Source organism: Pteropus medius, unplaced genomic scaffold (assembly GCF_902729225.1).
Source record: "Pteropus medius unplaced genomic scaffold, Ma_sr-lr_union100, whole genome shotgun sequence".
Taxonomy (NCBI): Eukaryota; Metazoa; Chordata; class Mammalia; order Chiroptera; family Pteropodidae; genus Pteropus; species Pteropus medius.
Genome location: NW_024349797.1, coordinates 3611062 through 3631627, shown reverse-complemented (window position 1 = coordinate 3631627; position 20566 = coordinate 3611062). Strand labels below are relative to the sequence as shown.

Here is a 20566-nt window from a genome sequence, read left to right as displayed (position 1 = left end):
AAAGACGATCCCAAGAAAATTTACCAAACAAAAGAGAACTTTAAAAAACTTTCAGTCAGTATACTCAGAAAGACCAGAAGGCAAACAGCATCCATTAAGTAACAACGGGTTGTTAAAAAAAAGCAAATCAGAAAATAAGAGTTTCTGTAAACTATGACAGTCAATATAGAAATACAATAGATGGAATAAATAATAAAATGGATAGAGCTCAAATTGGTCATCCAGAAGATAAATGTGGGGGAAAACAGAATTTAAAATGAGAGAAAAGTTGACGAAAAGACCCACAATGCCTCAAAAAGAAGTTCTAGAAGTAGAAACGAAGACCAAAAAAATGGATAATTTTCCTTGAACTAAAGAAAAACAGTAGTTTCATACTGACAAGGCCGACCAAATGTCCAGGAGGGATGAAATAGTGGAATGAAAGACCCAGGCTGAAATACTGGTTAAATTTCAGAATTCCAATGCTTTAAAGTTTCTACTGAGTTTAAATTTTTTTACTCAACTTAATTGGTAAAGCAGAGAAACTGAACCATAGTTACTGAAGAGAATATAAATATTATAAACCTTTAAAATATAAAAATAACAAAAAGTAATCAAACTCAAGAGATAGAATGTAGAAGGGAGGGAGAGTAGTAGGTGATGTGAGTGCAATAAATATCAAACTGGGAATTAACAAACAGTACAAAACTGAGAAAAGAAGAAACAGATATCAACTATATTAGGTTACTAACTACAAGTTAGTAACACAAGTTAGTATTACAAGTTAGTAATTACAAGTCTAGGGAGTGAGACTGGGGTTGGGATTTAATTTTATCTATTCTGTATATGTATTCAACTTTAAAACAAGTTTTAATGAGGATTTTGCAAAGACCCAGGATACTGATGACATTTGAGAAAAGAAGAGGGTGCAAAAGATGAAGAGCAGAGGAGGGAGGGACGGAAGACGGTAGGAAGGAGCAGCAAGGATGCCACACCAAATTTAGGTTAGTTTCCTTGATGACCTTGCAAGTAGGAACCCACAGTTCTGCTCACAATAAAAACTAAATGTATATGCTACCAATTAACACTTAAGAATTCACATGACAGGATGCTGAAAGCAGAAAAGGTACCTCTTCTCTGCTGACCCCAAAGGCTGCCTGCCCTGCAAATGTGATCAAGTAACTGTTCAGCCATAGAGTAACTGTTGCAATGAAAGGAGGTTACTGCCAGTAAACAACTCATAGCCACCCTCAACTCACACTTCCGGATGCAGATTTCGGAAAGGACCACCTGCTCTTAAGGAAAAGGCACCATATTAGTAGCTGGGACAAAGAATGAAGTGGGGAAGAAAAGGAAAGAGGTTGCCATGTGCTGAATACTTACATTGTTGATCAGGTAGACACCCCGCCCCCTAGAAGAGGCCACTGGTTTTACTATCCAAGGTCCCCGGTCCTTTGAATATGAATCTGCTCAAAATAGTAGGAGATAAAAAGGGGGAGAGAGAAACAGAGAGAAAGAAGGAATGTGAGTTTATCAACTTAAATTTCAACAACGGTTAACTACTCAGGTACCCAAAGAATTTTCCAAATTTCTAAGTGGAGCAGCTTAAGTAACCTGTAGTTTTGGACTAGCCTTAAAAATTAAAACAAAAACAGAGACAGAGGCCAAAAGAGAGAGGAGGAGAGAGAGGGAGGAAAAGGGAGGAAGAGAGGGAAAAAAAAGAGGGAGGAGGAGCGAAGTAGGAGACAGCAAAATTACAGCAAACACTACATAATATATTTCTTCCACCACTTTCCCTCTTGAATGAAAGGATGAAAACAAAATAAGGCAAATATCAGGATGTTAGTCTATTACTGTCACCAACAACCTTCATGAACCTTTGAGATTCTCACTTCCATTAACTAAAGGACCTCTAGACACTCACACTGCAGACAGTGACAACAATCAAACGCCAGATCTCCTAATATGGTTACTTTCCTTAAGCAATTTCTCTGAGCTTATAAGAAAAAAAATCACCTAATATCAAACAATGTGCAAATGGAGAGGAATAACAATAATTTACAGGTGAGTAAAAGGTGTCCTCTACTCTTGTTCCTTTCACAGGTTCAGGTTTATACCTTAGACATCTTGGGGTCATGGGAAGAGAAACAACCACACTACACTCCCAGGACTTGCAGGTGGCTCTGCCTTCCAAGTAAGGAAGGTCAGAGGACACCAGAGAGAAGCAAGAACAAAGGACTCTACCTCCGATATGAGCCAAACTGTTTTTCGAGGCCTACCAACAGGCACTTGCTGTTGTCAGGGCCACAAACCATTTCACTAGGAGGAAAAAAAGCTCTCCTTGTCCACTCCCCATCGTCCCCAACCCCCCTCCTTCTACCCTCAATGCAACCTAAAAGACAGGAAACACGGAACATGGCACACGGAATTGAACTCCATAAGCCATTCCACTTCTAGGAATGTACCCTCTAGTTCCGTTCGCACATGTGAAATGTTATTTGTACAAGATCGTGCAATAATACCAAAAGATGTCCACTATATTGCACCCATGTGAGGGGCCAGCAAACTATTTTTTGTAAAAACCCAAATAATAAATAGTTTAGAGTTTGAAGGCCATGCAATCTCTGTCACAATTATTCTCCTCTGCCGTTGTACCTCGAAAGCAGCCATAAACAATGTGTAAACAAAGGGACAGGCTGTGTTCCAATAAAACTTTACTTATGGACACTGAATCTCATGTGATTTCTACATGCCACAAAATTTTATTCTTTTTTGTTTCAGCCACTTAAAAATGTAAAAACCATTTTAAGCTCGTGGGGATGTATAAAAATAGGCAGAAGACCAGATTTGATTCAAGGGCTATAGTCTGCAGACACCTGATCTCCATAATGGAATATTAAGCAGATGCACAAAAGGAGGATGTTATTAATGGACAGTTAGGCAATGGTCTCAAAGACAGGCTAGTCAATGAAAATAGGAAAGTGCAGAGCAATGTGTATTGTCCACTCCCATCTGTTCAAAAACACACTCAAGCTACATGCTAGTAAATGCGGAGAGTATCTCTGGAAGGATATGTAAAAAACTAGGAACACTGATCACCTCTGGGGAGGAGAAGTGGATATCTAAGGAAAAGAAGAAAGTTTCATTGAATTCATTGAAGAGGAAAATTCATTGAATAAGAGTACAAGTGCCACTTGGAAGAGAGCCTAATAGAAAGGAAATGTTCATTAAATGTTAGTTATTATTATTATTACTATCTAGACTCTCACGAAAGACCTGCCTCACACCTTCTCCTTGCACTAGGCCTACTAAGTCAGGCTCTGCTTCACGAAGGAAAGCCTGAAATAGTCCATCTCCTATGCTTGGATCTGGGGAGGTAAGTTCACTTCGAGGCAAAAGAAATAACAAACTCACTGACACTTGAACAAAGGCCACCTGTCCCTATCTAGATTTACCAGAAATACAGCTGACATTGAAATCTTTATTTGGCTTCCATGTATATTTTGCGATTAGTCTCAACTCCAAGAAGAGAGGTTGTGACTGGTACCTCTGAACCCTAACACCAAAAGATACATGATCCTTTACCCCAAAGAACATAAGTCACACAAGTCCAGAAATCAAGGTGACAGGAATATTCCCTAAATGGCAAGAGGAAGAGAGACACCAAAAAGGGTGTGCACATATAGTTCATATGCAGAAGTGCATACATCCTTACATGGGCACGAACTCTTATCAATAAAGACGACTTTTTGTATAAAGCAAGAGTATTTTTATATTACACCAATGTGCCCTTACATATATAATACTGACAGTCTTACTAAGAACAAACATACAGGTACACAGCCAGAATAAAAACAGTTTTAAGTTATCTCTGTAGCTGTTTTACTAAAGAAACAGTTTTTTTAAGGCTTTGAAAAGCCTTGATTGGTTACTGACTTGCGGCAGCCCTTTGGTTAAGTCTGTCCCAAGTTCAGTTGCTGAGGATGAGCGCTCTGAGTCAAGCACTTACTACAGAATTCCGCGTACTCAGCTGGCAGCAGGAAGGTCTGAGGGAGGATGTGAAAAGCCTTGAATCCATGGGTATGCTGCATTCGAATGATGTTTTTGTACAGTCGGTCCTTCCGAGTTAGTTCGTATGACCTAAAAATCATAAAAGTATTTCCATTTCAGTAAACTCTGAGGTTTTCCAGTGTTCTGAAGAGTTCAGAGTTCACAGTTTTAGAGCAGTTACTGAAGATAGCAGTATATCCTAAATTTATCACTTTATCAACCCCAAAGGTTTATTAAGCATTTTCATAGAATGGATTTTTTTGGTCAGATTTATTCATCAAGGTATAATCTATGTACAAGAAAATTTGTCCTTTTTAGTGTATAATTCTATGAGCTTGAACAAATACATACAGTTATGTAACCACCACCACAATCAAGATATAGAACAGTTTCAACAATCCAAAAAGTTATTAAGTCCTTTGTAGTCAACCCTTCCAATCACCTCCAGGCCCTGGCAAACATAACATTCATCTGTTTTCTGTCCTCATAGTTTTTCCTTTTCCAGAAAGTTAAATAAAGAAAATCTTATGATATGTATTCCTTTGAGACTGGCTTCTTTCACTCAATTTCACAATTGAGATTTACCCTTGTTGTTGCAAGTATCAGTATTTCATTCCTTTTGACAGCTCGGAAGTAGTCCATTGTTCGGGTGTACCACAGTTTGTTTATCCCTTCACCAGCTAAAGAATATATAAGCTGTCTCCAGTTTTTAAAGATTATGAATAAAGTCACTATAAGCATTTGTATACAGGTTCTTAGATGAACATAAGTTTTTATAGGTTTTTGTGTAAATGTACATTTTCATCTCTCTAGCAGTGGAATTGCTGGGTTTAATAAGATTGTTTAGTAAGTAGTATTAGTTATCTAATGCTGCCTAATAAATTATCCCAAACATAGCAGCTTAAAATAATAAACATTTTCTGTCTCACACAGTCTCTGTGGGTCAGGAATGTGTGAGTGGCAGAGTTGGTTTGTTCTGTCTTGGAGTTTCTCGTGAGGCTACAGTCAGGATGTTGGCCAGGGCTTCAGTCATCAGGTTTGACTGGGAGTGGAAGACCCGACTTCGAGATAGCTCACTCGTATGGGGCTGGCTGTTAGCAGGAAGCTTCAGTTCCCTACATGTGAATTTTTCCATAAGGTTGAGTACCTTCATGACATGACAGCTGGTTTCTCCCAGATCAAGTGATCCAAGCAAGAGAGCAAGAAAGAAGCTGCAATATCTTTTATGACCTGGTCTCAGAAGTGACAGTTTTACTTCTGTTACACCTTATTCATTAGAAGTCAGTCACTAAGTCTAGCCTACATTCAAAAAGAGAAATTAAGCTCAATCTTTTGAAAGCAATGTCAAGGAACATTGTGGACACATTTTAAAACCACCGCAGAAGTATATATTAACTTAATGAGAAACCATCAAATAGTTATCCAAAGTGGCTGTACCATTTTGCATTTCCTACCAGCAAAATTTTACTGTTCTAGTTGTCTTTTTTTGTTTTGTTTTTAGCCATTCTAATAGGTATGTAGTAGGATCTCATGTGGTTTTAATTTGCATTCCACTAATGATGATTGATGTTGAACATCTTTTCACGTTATCTTTTCATGTCTATATATCTATTTGGTAAAATAGCTATTCAAATATTTTGCCCATTTTGAAAAATAGGGTTGTTTATTTTTGTGTTTTGACAGTTTATTATGTATTACGGATGTAAATTCTTCATCAGATGTGTTTATAAATATTTTATTCCAGTCTCTGGCTTGTCTTTTCATTTTCTTAACAGTGTCTTTCAAAGAACAGACATTTTAAATTTTAATGAAGTCCAATTTATCCATTTTTTTCTTACAGATTATGTTGTTAACGTTATATCTAAGAAACTTTTACCTAATCCAAGGTCATAAAGATTTTCTCCTACGTTTAAGTTTTACATTTAAATCCATGATAATGTCAGGTACCTTTAAATGGAGCAAAGTAGCTAGCAGAGCATTACCTGGGAAAGTGATTAACCTTTTGTGCTTCAGAAAGGGTGCGAAGTAAGAAGGGCTTCAGGTGGGATCCTGTCCACATTAGGTTATAGTCAGTGCTGCTTGGGTGAACCTGAGGGCAGAAAAAAGACAAGATAAAAACATCAGAGATAGCCCCTCTCTAGGAAGAGGATGGCAGAAGAGGCCAGAGATTTTTTATCCACAAAGAGTGGCCAAGTTAGCATATGAGCCTAGCAAGACAAAAGTTGAATATAGAGAATAGGGGATAATCAAGTTTAAAGAATGAAAGAGTTGGGCAAATCCCAAATGCAAAAAGTAGAATAAATTAATCCTTCTACAAGATTTCATGATGTCTCTTAATATTCTTCCATATCAAAGTATGAGAGGACCCAAACTCACAACTCCCTTTTCAGAGTGTCTTTATCTTCTGCAGATACTGAACTAAAAACTTATAGTAGCAAACAAACTTAGAATTCATTCATTCGTTCATAAGAATTCTTTTGTCTATTCATTCAATAATTATGTGTTCTGTGCCTATGATGTGGCAGGTGCCATATTAAGCCCTGGAGATAAAACAGCAATGAGACAGGATGTGAACAAGTATCAGACCTCAACATAGGATAAGCAGCTAGCAACCAGATCTTTACCCATTTTCTCAAAATACAGTAGAAGTCTGTCCATGATTTTTGCCATCTCTTTGCTGCCAACATCCCAGTTTTCCCAATTTTCTTTGAGAATAACATACTCCTTGGTTTTAAAGGACCTGCCAATCACCTCTTTCTCCCCCAGAGAAGTAAATCCATGACCCAAGCTGGGCCAGTTATTCTGTCTCCAGAGTGTGATTCCTAAGTGGAGAAAGGCATAAGGACAATGAATGGAGTCGAGTCACTTACATGGTGGTGGCTTGAGGAGATGGTCCTGAGGATTCCTATTCCCAGATCCCCTGAACTATTCTGGTCTCTATTCCAAAAGTCTGCCTTTTAGGCTTTTCCTCTGATTTTGCTAGCCATTTTGTGTACACTTTTCCCACAAATTCCTTTAGGTTTTAAGTTAAGCAGAGTGTGTTTCTGTTGCTTGCAATCAAAGAACCTTAATTGAGTAACAGACAGTTCCTTACAGGCAACTCTGCCTCTAGCCCAAGCCTAAAAATATTGCAAAAATGTATATATATTCCCCCCCTCCCCAAAAAAATCTTGTGAAAATGTTTTCCATGTATTGCACAGAGAAACTGGTAAAGTCACTCAGAAATTCAATGCAAGTTCTACATCACCACTAAGCATTGATCCCATGTACTTTTTAGAGCTGGCACTCTTAACTGATAGTCAGGTGGCTAGAATTTTCAACTTTTGGACAGATGAGATGAAGAAGTAAAAACAAGCTTACTTCATGAAATCCATGGGCTGTCAGAATGCTGCGTACCAGGCGACTATCTGTTCGCACAATCTTGTAAGATAAATGATAACGTTCTAAAGAAAAACAGAATCAAATTCAGTAACCAGAAAGTTAACTGCAGAAACAGACATAAACTGTAAGGGTAGCTTGCTTAATTACACTCAGTAACATTATACTGCTACCTTTATGCTACTAAAAGTTGAGGCTGCGTATTATTTTGGACTAAGAGTTCTTAACTTGAGATCTCTTGAGGGTTACTAAGCATGGATGTTTACTAAACATCTTTGTTTTCACCGATTTCTAGTTAAAATTTAATATGACTTTCAATCGAGATGGTAGGCAACAAAGCAGAGTAGTATTAGAGGTACCTGGACCCTGCTACCAAAAGGAATCAGGGATTTTAATATTATTTTATAGTTGTTACAGATATTTCAAAATGTCACTTATTCTCATGGTACTTAAAAATTATGGAAGTTAACAAAGCTAGCACTAGATCATGTTATTTAATGCACTAATAAAAAAAGCATATATATCACAAATTTGGGTTTTTAAAAATATTTTGATAACTATATTTCAATACAATTGATTTATTTGTAGTCATATGTAATTTTTTAAATTCATTTAAAAAATATTATTCTGAGAAGAGACCTGTAGACATCTCCATACTGCCAGCAGGGTCCACTGCACCAAAAAGGTTAAGAACCACTGCTCTAGATAGCCCTCTCTGTGCAATAATGCTGGTTCCCAGTTTTATTGATTATAAACTGGAGACCTGAAGGCCAAAACCAATATGCAGACATGGAATGTTCATGGCTCACTGTACTTTAGAAATAAAACTGAATTTATTTCTAACCTTTGAAATTGGAGGAATTCATATAAAAAATCTAGATTTCTGGGCTTCTCTTGAAAACCCTGGGCTGTCTGGCATGGCAAGAGTCAGCTGGAGAAAGGCAAGTACTTCCTCCAGGACAGGCCTGCACTGTCCAAATCGGCACAGCCCCTCCCGCCTGCTTCACATATTCATATTTCCTGCCTGGCCCCTGCAAGCAATCTGTGCTTGTGGTCCTTGTCGAAGAGGAAAGTCTGTAATCATGTGAGCTTTCTATATATCCCTAAAGGTTAACATTTACTCTGGCCCATTAAATTCAATCTTTGTATGCATCACTACAAATTGTTTGAAAAAGTTAGCTAAGAATTCTATAGAACAATTTCCTAAAAGGCCTGCATATTGCCCTTGTTCTTAGGAGATGCATGCTAAATAAAGGCTTTAGGCATGAAGCATTTAAACTAATTCTGGTGAGAGAGAAGCAAATATGGCAAAATCTAGGGAACGAGTACACACGTGTTCACTATATTATTCTTAAAACCTAGAAAAATGAAAGAAAATCAGGCCTTTTCATTATAACTGTGATCACTGACATCTCTTTTACGCTTGCAAAAAGCCAAAACATCATCAACTGCCGGAGACCAGGACTGTGCCTTTTCTGCAGTGCTTGCCTTGCAGTACCAGGCCACAGGGACAATGAGCAGTAAGGTATGTGGAAAAATAGAGAATGACTGATTACATGGGAACTGCGGGACATGGGGGAATAAGAGAAAGAGTATGTCTCTGGAACTGAATTGCCAGGGTTTGAATCCCAGCTCTACTATTTCCTGGCTGTCATCTCGAATAAGTTACTTTATTTTTCTATACTCTATTTCCTCATCTGTAAAGTGGGATTGATAACAAAGATACTTACCTTATAGGGTAATTGTAAGCACTAAATAAGGTAATATGTATAAAGCCTTTAAAATAGTTGTCGATACATAATAAATTTTTATATAATAAAAAAGTAAATATGTAGTAAAATAGGTATTAACACATAGTATTATACAAAGTAAATTATACACTTTATATAGCAAATAAAATAATTAAAATGTTATTAATACTCTTCCTCCTACTTCTCCTAATACAGAAGAAAAATGTAATCATGACTGTGCTCAGTGGCAGACCTGATTCTCAAGGTATGTAAGTAGCAAAGGCAAATTATAAAATGGTTTTTCATTGTAGGAAAAGATACCTTTAAACTGAAACTACCTCTGTTTTCTCTAAAATGCAAGCCCATTTATGTGTTCAAAGCATATACAATTTTGTAAAAAACGAGGATATAGTGAGGAAAAATATATTCCTGGAGTATTTAATAAAGCATATGAAATCCTATTGTACCAAAAATATTAACAGTGAATTCAATAAAACATTTACTAGATAACAGAAAAAACAAGGTTGGCGTCTAACATAAGATCAACAGAAGATAACTAATGCCCCAGATACACTTCTCAAGGGGATTTAACCACAGGATTATGATTTCAGCAGATCTATGTCAGCTATTTAAGTGAGCAAAGAATAAAAAAGTAGACCAAGAGTGTTTAACAATTCAGAAATCTGAGGCAGAAACTAGCAAAAGTCATTCAAATCATTCTTTATATACAGAAAGATGGAAAAAAATTATTAAACCTCAAGGAATTAGGAAGATACTAAAAATTCAAAAACAATTTAAGAACAAAAACCGTTTGGCTTTTTCTTTAACCACAGGAATGTGTAAGGTAAAAAAAAAAACGTAAGTTCTAAAAAATAGTGATTGCTTGAATAATGGGATGACTATATCGATGGATACTAATTTCCAATAAATGTTAAGATATTCTTAAAAAGAAGGAACTGCCTATTGCCATTGGATACAGAGATTCATTTATGTGACAAGCACGCCAAAAGAAGTATGTTTTGGGGCAATCATCTACCTCCATTGTTTTCAAACCCACCTTTGGTGTTTTAACTCAAGTCATATTTGGAGGGAGTTTTTCAGTAAATGTTAGTAAACCTTCAGTTGCTTGGGCCTCAGAGACTATAAATGACCCATGTCCCTTTAAGAGGTAACCTAGCAACTTGCTGAGGGGATTAGAACACAAGGACCCCTGGGGAGGGAGGAGGATTCAAATCCCAGAAGCAAGTGCTCACTATCTTCTGAACTCCTGGCTTATTATGGAGCAAGGACAGACCTTAAAGTCATTTCATAGTAGAGCAGATCCTATTCAACAAGTAGAGTAAGTTTTGAGTGTGTACTGTGTGCCAAACATTAAATGATAACATTTGTTTCTCACAATGCCTAAAAATAGATATTATCTCCATTTTACTAATAATGAATTGAGTTAAGACAGCTTCATCGGTGAATTTTATCAAATGTTTAAAGAATTAATACCAATCCTTCTCAAACTCTTTCAAAGAGGAGGGGGGAAATCGTTCTATGAGGTCAGCATTACCCTGATATCAAAGACAAATAAAGGCATCAAAAGAAAACTATAGACCAATATCCCTTATAAATATAGGTGCAAAAATCCTGAACGAAATACTAGCAAACCACATCCAGCAGCATATTAAAAGGGTTATACACCATGACTAAGTGGGATTTATCTCAGGAACACAAAGGTGGCTCAACATATAAAAGTCAATCAATTAACATTAACAGAATGAAGGAAACGAAACATAGAATCATCTCAACTGACATAGAAAGCATTTTTAAAAAATCCAACACCCTTGCATGATAAAAACACTCAACGAAGGAATAGAAGGGGGCTTCCTCAACACGATAAAGGGCATTTTGAAACAGCCACAGCTAACATCATACTGAGCAGTTAAAGACTAAAAGCTTTCCCCCTAAGATCAGGAATAAGACAAAGATGCCCACTTTCACCACTTCTATTGGACACTGTACTGGAAGTTCTGGTCAGAGCAATTATGCAAGAAAAGAAACAAAAAAGGCATCCAAGTTGGAAAGGAAGAAGTTAAAATGATCTCGATTTGCAGATGACATGATCTTGTACATAGACAATCCAAAAGAACCCCACTCCCACCCAGCACAGACTATTAGAGCTAATAGAGGAGTTCCACAAGGTTTCAGGACTACAAGATCAATGTACAAAAATCAATTGTATTTCTACACATTGGCTTGAACATGAACAACCCAAAAATGAAATTGAGAAAACAATTCCATTTATAATAGTATCAAAAGAATAAAATATTTAGGAATAAATGTAACCAAGGAGCTACATGACTGTACATTGAAAATTAAAATACTGCTGAAAGATGAAGATGAAAGATTAAAGATGATCTAAATAAATGGAAAGACATTTCTTGTTCAGGGACTAAAAGACTTAACATTAAGATGACAATACTCCTAAAAGCAATTCACAGATTCAATGCACTCCCTAACAAAAACGACCTTTTTTTGCAAAAATGGGAAAGCTGATCCTAAAATTCATATGGAATTGCAAGGGATATCAAAAAACAATGTTGAAAAATAAGAACAAAGTTAGAGGATTCACACTTCCCAATTTCAAAAGTTACTACAAGAGTACAGTAATCAAAACAATATGGTACTTGCATAAACATACAGATCAATGGAATATTAGAAGTCCAGAAATAAACCAATGTACCTATGGCCAACTGCTTTTCAACAATAATACCAAGGCAATTCAATAGGGAAAGAATAATCTCTTCAACTAATTGTGCTGGGACAACTAGATATCAATATGCAAAAGAATGAAGACAGATCCTTAACTCACACTATATAAAAAAATTAATTCAAAGACCATTTAGCTCTAAATATAAGAGCTTAAACGATGAAACTCTTTGAAGAAAGCATAGAGATCATGATCTTGGGTTAGGCAACAGTTTCTTAAATAAGACACCAAAAGCATAAACAACAAAAAAAGATAAATTGGACATTATCAAAATGAAAAGCTTTTGCTCATGAAAGAACACTATCAAGAGAGTGAAAAGACAGAACAGGAAAAATATCTGTAAATTATATATCTGATAAGGGGCTAGTATCTAGAACGTACAAAGAGCTCTTATAACTCAACAACAAAAAGACAAGACTCAGTTACAAAATAAGCCAAGGCCTTGAATAGACATTTCTCCAAGGAAGATATATTAATGACCAACAAGTACATGAAAAGATGCTCAGTGTCATTAGTCATTAAGGAAATGCAAATCAAAACCACAGTAAGATACCACTTCATACCCACTAGTACAGCTATAACCTAAAAACCAGAAAATAACAAATGTTAGTGAGGATGTAGAGAAATGAGAACTCTCATATATTGTTGGTAGAAAGATAAGATGGTGCAGTCACTGTGGAAAATACTTTGGCAGTTCCTTAATAAGTTAAACATGGAATTACCATATGACCCAGCAATTCCATTCCCAGGTATATATCCAAAAGAATTGAAAACAGGTGTTCAAACAAAAATTTGTACTTGAATGTACAGGACTAGTTACCATAGCCGAAAGGTAGAAACAACCATTCCCCAACTGATGAATCGATAAACAAAATGTGGTATGTCCATACATGGGCTATTATTCAGCCATAAAAAGGAATGAAGTATTGATACATGCTACAACGTGGGTGAACCTTAAAAACATTATGCTACCTGAAAGAGGCCACATACTGTACAAGTCCATTTATATGAAATATCCAGAACAGGCTAATCCAGAGAAAGAAAGTAGAGTAAGGGCAGATGGGCTGGATAGTGACTGACTAATGGGATTACCTCTGGGAGGATGAAAACGTTCTGGAACTAGACAGTGGTGATGGCTGCACAACACTGTGAACGAACTAAATGCCACTGAACTGTACACTCTAAAATGGTTAAAATGGTAAAATTCGTTTTGTATATTTTACTAGAATAAAAAAATAATAATAAACATATACATAATTCTGAAAAAAAATCAAAAAGTAAAAACAATTTAATATGCAGAAAACAATCCAAGAAATCATAAATAATCCTTTCAAGTATAACAAACCAGTAGCTTCTTCTGACGGCTATGGTTACTTCCCTATCTAAAGGTGATATCAACTTCTGCAAGACAAGGTTGTCAGGGCCATCCCCAGCCCTGCCTCCTGTCAGGGAGGTCATACTCACCTCCAATTATTCGAATATTGTTGTCCTTGGTCAGAATTGCCTCAGCATGGAACACCAAAACTGGAATTCTCCTGCAGCCTCCAGTCCACATGATACATGGATGATCCCTACAACCATAGCAAAGGCTTTATTTATAGCTCAAAATTTGAATTAACAGCTGAAATATATCACTATGGTTGGCTACTTAGCAACTTTCTCCCTCCTTCTGAAACAAGAACCCTAAACGTCCTACGGGAAACCATTCATCTCCCATTCTTAGCCATGTGGTTTGTTGAAAATTAATTCCATCCTTGATCCAGGGATGGGTCCTGATTGATATCAGTCAATCAGGGTATTCCATCCCTCAGTTATAGTGGTGGCTTCAGGGGTGAGCACATAACCCAGATGGAGCCACTGAGGGTCAGGTGACATGTTGTGAGACCCTCTGAGAAAACAATGCTTTCCTTCTCTTCTCCAGCAGCTCAAGAAGAAATGGCCTCTCTTGGTGTAAGAGAATGAGAGGTCTGGAAGTGCTACTGTCATTTTGTGACCTTGGCAGGAGAGCCTGAAGCTGTTGGTAAGGAAGGAAGTCAGTGGGGACCTGACAGGAAAAATGAGATAAATGAGATCCTGGGTGACACACTTGGAGTTGAAGCATCAAGTCTTTCCTAAATACAAGTTAATAAATTCTCTTAATTTTTAGGACAATTATATTTTAATATCCAGAATACTTAAAGAATTCTAACTGATATATTCACAATAATGTATATATCCCCTTTATACCCTGTAGTCCCTTTAAGCCAATTTGATGACCCATCCTAAGATTCTGAGCTAGGAACCCTAAATACTAATACCCCAATTAAAGCCACATATTTTAAAGAAAGCTTACACTAAATGGACCAAGAGATACTTTCCTCCAGAAAAGGACCTCTGACTTTATCCTCTTTTCCTATCCTCAGGAAATCTCAGTTTAATCCATCTCAGGCGATACATATTTACTCACAGATAAGAGATTTCAACCTCTTTAGCGCAGGGAGGTAGGATGAAAAAGAAATGACTCGAGTCCCTCCTATGAGCCAGGAATTAAACTAAGAGCCTTCACATGCTATCTCACTTAACCCTCTTGCCCACACTATGAGCTGAAGGTATCTCAGAGAAGTTACGTAATCTGCCCAAGGTTGAGTAAGGGAAAGGTATCTGAACCCAAGTGTCTGTGCTCTTTCCACCTTTCCATCACCCTAACCACATTTCAGTGCTATTCTATATATGGAACATCTTAAACTCAAATCTTTGAGAACTTAAACTAATCAATTTCTTCAATGAAGTAAGATCTATTGAGCCAAGATTCAGGCTGCTCTCAAAACCTCACATGACCACACCCCTTAACAAAGGCCATACCACAAATCCCAAGGCCAAATCAGACCCTCTCAGCCCAAGTTTAAAAGATCCACACTCTGAATTAACAGGCTGCCAGGCTGCCAATCTTAGAAGTATGACAGTCTTTAGATTTGGGATGCACCACCAAAAGCCTTTTAGTGAGGAAAACAAAGAACACCATACTTAGTTCATTTCCTGTTTTCTAGAAATGGAATGTGGATGCTTATTGTTCTTGCTCTTTGATCTGAGTTATAGTGCCCACTTGTGAGAAATGGTGTTTATAGGATGCATTTTCTAGCAAGGATTTTTTTGTGTGTTTTTCTTGTTTTAATCTTAAACACCTGTAAGACATAAGCATGGGGCCAAATAATTCTTGTGATCTCCTCCAATTTTAATTTTCCACTGTATTTCTCAGTCAGAGGATAGAGGAGAAAAGTAAGCAATATAAACTACAAAATCTTAGAAACTTTGAAAACTATCCAAAGTTCCTTGTCAATCAAGCACTAGCTACAAACTGTGTTACGGCATCACTGTCCCTTAACACTTACAAACAAAAAATTACTGCAGTAAACTTTAAAATGTCTCACAAGAGTTAGGAACACAATCAACAGATACACAGCTGGGAAGAGCCAAGGCCCTAACTTTGCTATCTGTGGAAACCCAAATCCCTGACAAGAGAAATCTTTTCACTTACAATCTGTGAAAAGATAAGAGATAGTAGACAAATTATTAATTCAGTAAGGTCAACCAAAACACACATAAGGCAGATGCTAAATTGTCATTAAAATCATGCTCCCACCAGGTGGTGCTAAAGGGAAAAGATTCAAAATGATTAGAGAACTGAAAATTGGGACCTTAAATTTTCATTCACACTAGAAACTGGTATACATTTTTTAAAAATTCTTTATAGGCATGAAAGAACAAAGTATTTGAACGATTAATTACCAAAGTAGACCTGGTTTATGATTTATCTTATTGAAAGCCTAAGAACGTTTTGGTTTTTAAGGAGCAATTTCACGAGGAATATATATTATTCACTCCTGGGATCCCACCTACATAATTCAAAGCTTCCATGCATTACTCATATCAGTGCCTTCCCCAAGTCTCTCTGTACATGTAATCCCACTTTCCAAGGCCCAGCTCGTCTCACCAGCTCCACAGAGCCTTCCCCAGCTCCTCCAGCCCACAGTGATGCCTTCTTTCTCCGAACTTCTGTGCCACTCGCTGTAAAATCATTTATTGATAATCTTTTATTTTTTCCACGTAAATGCTATCTTTTCACCTGATATAAAGCCAGCTTTTATGATAGAAATTAAAGTTACTATTTTTTCAGAGACAAAAGAAACCTTGTATTAAATCCTTTTATGGAAGTTTCCACATCTGTACATAAATTTGTATTTGGGATCCCTAAGGAAAATATAGAAAATGAACCCCTTTTACATTTACTATTTTAAATAATGCCATGCAAAACAAGTACTGCCTGGACAGTTTCTAGTCCTAAAGTCCAGGACTGCGAGGCATTAATACTTTAATACAGGCTAGAGATCTGAGCAGACTAACAGATGTCCATGGATATATATCTTTGGATCAAATCAAAATCCTGAAGATGATTTAAGGCCTATCTAACTGCCAAAACTTTTTAAATGTAAGCTTATTGCTCCAAGTGTGAACAAGACCAACTTAAGATTCCTAATGTATAAAATAAGTGTCTCAAAGACACAATGACCTGATGGAACAAGATTAACAGTCAAAAATCAACAGGAGTTTGAAAGGAAGGAGAAGAGAAGGTCCATGAATTTGGACTGGGGAAGAGAAGTAGGGATTATACCTTTATTTTCACTAACTTCTACAAATTTAACATTTCTCAATTACAAATACAGGCAGCAAAGCACAGCAGTATTAGCATTATCTGTGCTGTTGACTCTATTCGAAATTACAGATTTTTATACCATTTTATAGTCGATGCCAGTATCTTAAAATATCATTTACATGTATCACTACTGCTAAGTTATGTTAGTTATTAAACTTGTCACTAGATCACCTGTGATCACAATCTGTGACGAGTCACCTGTGATGAGTCTGGACAATGAATGATTTGGCAATTGTTCAGCTACCAAATGGTGACATCTCACATTGATGGTCCAGATATGTATGATGTTTCCCGGTATTCTCCACTTACAAGTGTTACTCAAAGACCACCCTATAGTGTGCTGATCTTATGCAAACTAAGCAAAAACAGTCTTCTTACTGTTGTCTTTAGGAAATAAAATTTAACTTCTTCATGTTTTACATGAATAATCTTATTTAATGTATTAATGAGAAAGCACATATCACTGTATCACAAGTCTTTTTTTTAATTATGATAACTGCATTTCAATGTAATTTGTGTTCTTTGTAATGATATGTATTTTATTTTAAGTACTTAATATTTTTCTGAGAGGGGATCCACAGCATTAAAAAAAAATTAAGAACGCCTAATATAATGTGATCTATAGCACAAAGCCTCTATTTATTCGTTCATTTGGTTAGTCATTCAATGAGCAAGTATTTATTGAGTACCTACAATAATACTAGGTTGAACCAACTGAAATTGTCAATATTTGACTGTTTTTGACCTAACAAAACGATAATTTCATACAGTTCAACCTAATACTTGTTAGGCCCAACCTCTAAGCCCACTAATAAGAGAGCTATCTATGGAGTAAAAGAATGATCTTGAAATTGGAAAGACCAATACTTGAAGCAGTTAGAAAATTTGTGAAATGGGTAAGAGGCAGCATACAGAAAGCAAAAAGTCACAAGAAGGCAAAGTAGCCAGAGGGAATTATCCATTTAATTATCCTAAATGAGAATGACCCAAATATAATGTCATATCTCTATTATTTTCTGTAACCTAAAAGTAATGAGAAGTCTTTCCCCAAAGCTTTAATAATTTTAATACTGCTTCAATAATTTTTTAAAGTTATATTAGATAATGTAGTCTTCCACCTTATAATTCAATATTAGTGCCAGTAAGAATAATGCCTTATATTTGTATGGTACTTCATAATTTACAAAGTAATTTCATACACATTATTCTATTTGATTCTAACCACAAACCCTATAGAACAGCCTGGGAGATAGTATCCCCATTTTGCAGGTTACACAGCACACACATATGCAAGAGAACTTGATGAAAATCTTAAAAACTAATCTTAACTTTAAGCAAGTCTTTCTCTTTGTTCTCTGTGTTAAGTAACAATGTTAAAGGAGGCAAAACAGTGAAGTACTTCAAAATTCAGTAAAATTAGGTCTGAATCTCAATCCATCACTTACTCTCTCTGAGTCCCTGAGCAAGTACTTTGATATTCGTGAGGCTGAGTTTAATAAAGTGGGAATAATAACATCTCCAAATTAAATGAGATATAGTAGTTAAAGCCCTTACCATCATCTATAGCAGCTCCATGTATCGTTAGCATTCATATTTTTATTATTATGAGAACCCAGCAATCGAGAAACTTGACTCTTACCTAAAAAACCTCAGGAAACAATGTGGTTCAATAGATGGAGCACAGGCTATATAATTTTAATGTCCTGCTACAGTTACTGTGGTAAGTCACCTGACTTCTCCATATTTTCATCATTCTATCATTGTAAAGGTTTCTGAGAAAGTAACGTGACCAATGTCACAGAGTTTGGAGATTTATTTTTCTTCAATAACTAAAAAGTTAAAAATCTCCTTTGTTAGGAGCTCTGATCTAGAGTTCACTGAGAGCTACTTCCTGCAAAATCTAGAGCTGATGTTCACTCGTGAGTCCAGAGCCTTATCTCATTTCAGATAGCTGATGGGGACCAAATAATAAGCTCTTGAATTAGATCATGGGTAGAAGCTAAAACCAGAGTCAGGCGATACCAAAGGAAAGATATTGGGTACAAGAGTAAAAGAGAACTATTTCCCATCCTAGGAAAAAAAGGTTCAAAAGCAGGCTTGATATTACTTACTCTTGGCTTACCACCTCCTCATCCTCTGAGGATGATGCTGTTTCCTCCAGGTCCCGGGCCATCACGACTGGCATTTCCTTTAGGGTTTGTCATGCAGTCAGCAGACGGGGGGCTCAGAGACCTTTCCTGGCACATAGACTGGATCAAACAATTTGGATGGCACTGATTCCTGTAAGAAAGCCAAAAGATCTGAAACACATGCAGTTATCTATTGGTTGATTATTGCTGATGATCTCTCAAGTAATAAAAATATTTACCTAACTGGTGCCCAATCTCTAGCTTACCTTTTATCACAATACTTCACATATGCCCTCCCACCAAATCAAGCTTTTTTTCCCAGACTGTCTTTTCTCTATGTATTTGAAGAACTGTTACTAAGTTAGAGTTTCTCATCTTTCTTTTAAATACTATATCCAACATGCACCAAAAGGTAAGACTTACTTAACTTTTAGGAAAGTCTGAGTTAGGTGAATTATTGCCTTAAACATAGATTCCTTGCTAGAAAAACCAGACCTGGGTTAAAAGTAAAAACTCATGATTTAAGATCCTTACAAGTATTTCTTTAGCCTCCATGACAAGCATACGGGTAAAAATATCCTCATGTTTTCACTAAAATAAATTCAACCACTGACCCAAAAGATTAATAAATTCTCCTGAATCAAGGTCATAAATATCTGGGGGGAAAAAAGGTCCTTCCTAACTCTCTCAAAAATTACTCTCCCTTGCTAAAAACCACAAACTATGACCCGAATCTCGAACAGAAATGAAAATTAGCATATTTCCAATTTCTAACAAATATTTTTTTCCATAGGAAAAATGTTCATTGAGGAAGGAATAGAAATTACAGATAAAGAAAACTAAATTATTTAAATGATCATAATCCCATAATTCAGAGATAACCACTTGATGTCAATCTTTGCAAACTTCCTTTTTCTATATAAGATAAGTTATAAACAGAACCTAAAAATGCAGATCCAGAGGATCCCTACAGATCTTCAGCGGAACGGGCAATATCTAACAACCTCCAAAGGCGTTCTTCCGAGGATTCCCAATGGGATTTCTCGATCTTTCCCAAATGTTGGCATATCCTTTCAATTAAAACAAAACAAAACCTCCAACCAGGAAGGGATGCCAACCTGTCCTGTGCTGCCTGCAGAGCAGGGAGAGACAGGACGTTCGGAAGAAGATTAAGGACACTCGCCCAGGGAGCGTCCTCGCACTATAGGGATCAGCCTCTCAGCCCTCGCTCACCCCAATCCCGGGTAGTTCCTTAAATGCTCCCCACGGGAAGGACGCGGGCGACTCTGCCGCAGCGATTCAGCCTAGCGCGCCCGGAAACCAACAGCTGCTCCCGGACTCTAAGAGGGAAGTGCAGCGGCCGGCACCCGCCCAGACCCAGGAGCGCACCTCCCTCGGGTAAGGAAGTGCGCCGGCGTAGGCGTTTACCTGTCTCATCTTCCCATGGCTCGGGGCGGGCAGGCCGGGACCGCGCTCAGCGCCTAGCTCCCTCCTTCGCCAGCCGAGCGCACGGCGGCCGCGGACGGCTGCTTCCCCGGTTACTACAACAACCAACAAGCAACCGCCCGCTCGGAGTCACTGCGCAGGCGCCCGCTACCCCGCGCCGACAACGCTCGACTTTGGGTGCGGACGAATGTCGTCACAGCTGCGCAGCGCGGGCTCGGAGCCCGCTCTCAGCAGAAGAATCTTGACTTCGGTTTTCCGCTTTTTTTTTTTTTTTTTGCCCTCCGCCCCTAAAGGGTTGACGCCAAGCCCGGAGGTCTTCCGCCACACTCGACAGGCGGGTTCACTGCGTGAGGGGCGTACCGGGGCCGAGACTTGAGCAAGAGCGTCCGGTGATTGGCAGTAAAGGGGT

The 20566-nt window shown here is 37.5% G+C and overlaps 1 protein-coding gene across 16 annotated transcripts in view; it reads right to left on the bottom strand.

Moving 5' to 3' along the window:
- The window catches only part of TTLL5 (tubulin tyrosine ligase like 5), a 221143-nt gene extending 200785 nt beyond the window's left edge, over positions 1-20358 (bottom strand). For 14 of the 16 annotated variants that reach the window (XR_005657525.1, XM_039883837.1, XM_039883842.1 and 11 more), the window contains exons 1-7: positions 20140-20358; positions 18694-18862; positions 13357-13463; positions 7390-7472; positions 6012-6118; positions 3989-4119; positions 1363-1445 (exon numbers count right to left, since the gene is read on the bottom strand). Coding sequence is in view for 15 of the 16 variants with exons in the window: in XM_039883837.1 (XP_039739771.1) it covers positions 1363-1445; positions 3989-4119; positions 6012-6118; positions 7390-7472; positions 13357-13463; positions 18694-18767 (585 nt within the window). In the remaining variant the exon portion in view is untranslated. Of the gene's footprint in view, positions 1-1362; positions 1446-3988; positions 4120-6011; positions 6119-7389; positions 7473-13356; positions 13464-18693; positions 18863-19944; positions 20083-20139 lie in introns of those variants that run through there. The other 2 variants (XM_039883838.1, XM_039883852.1) reach the window with 2 other exon arrangements.
- Positions 20359-20566: the final 208 nt, after the last annotated feature.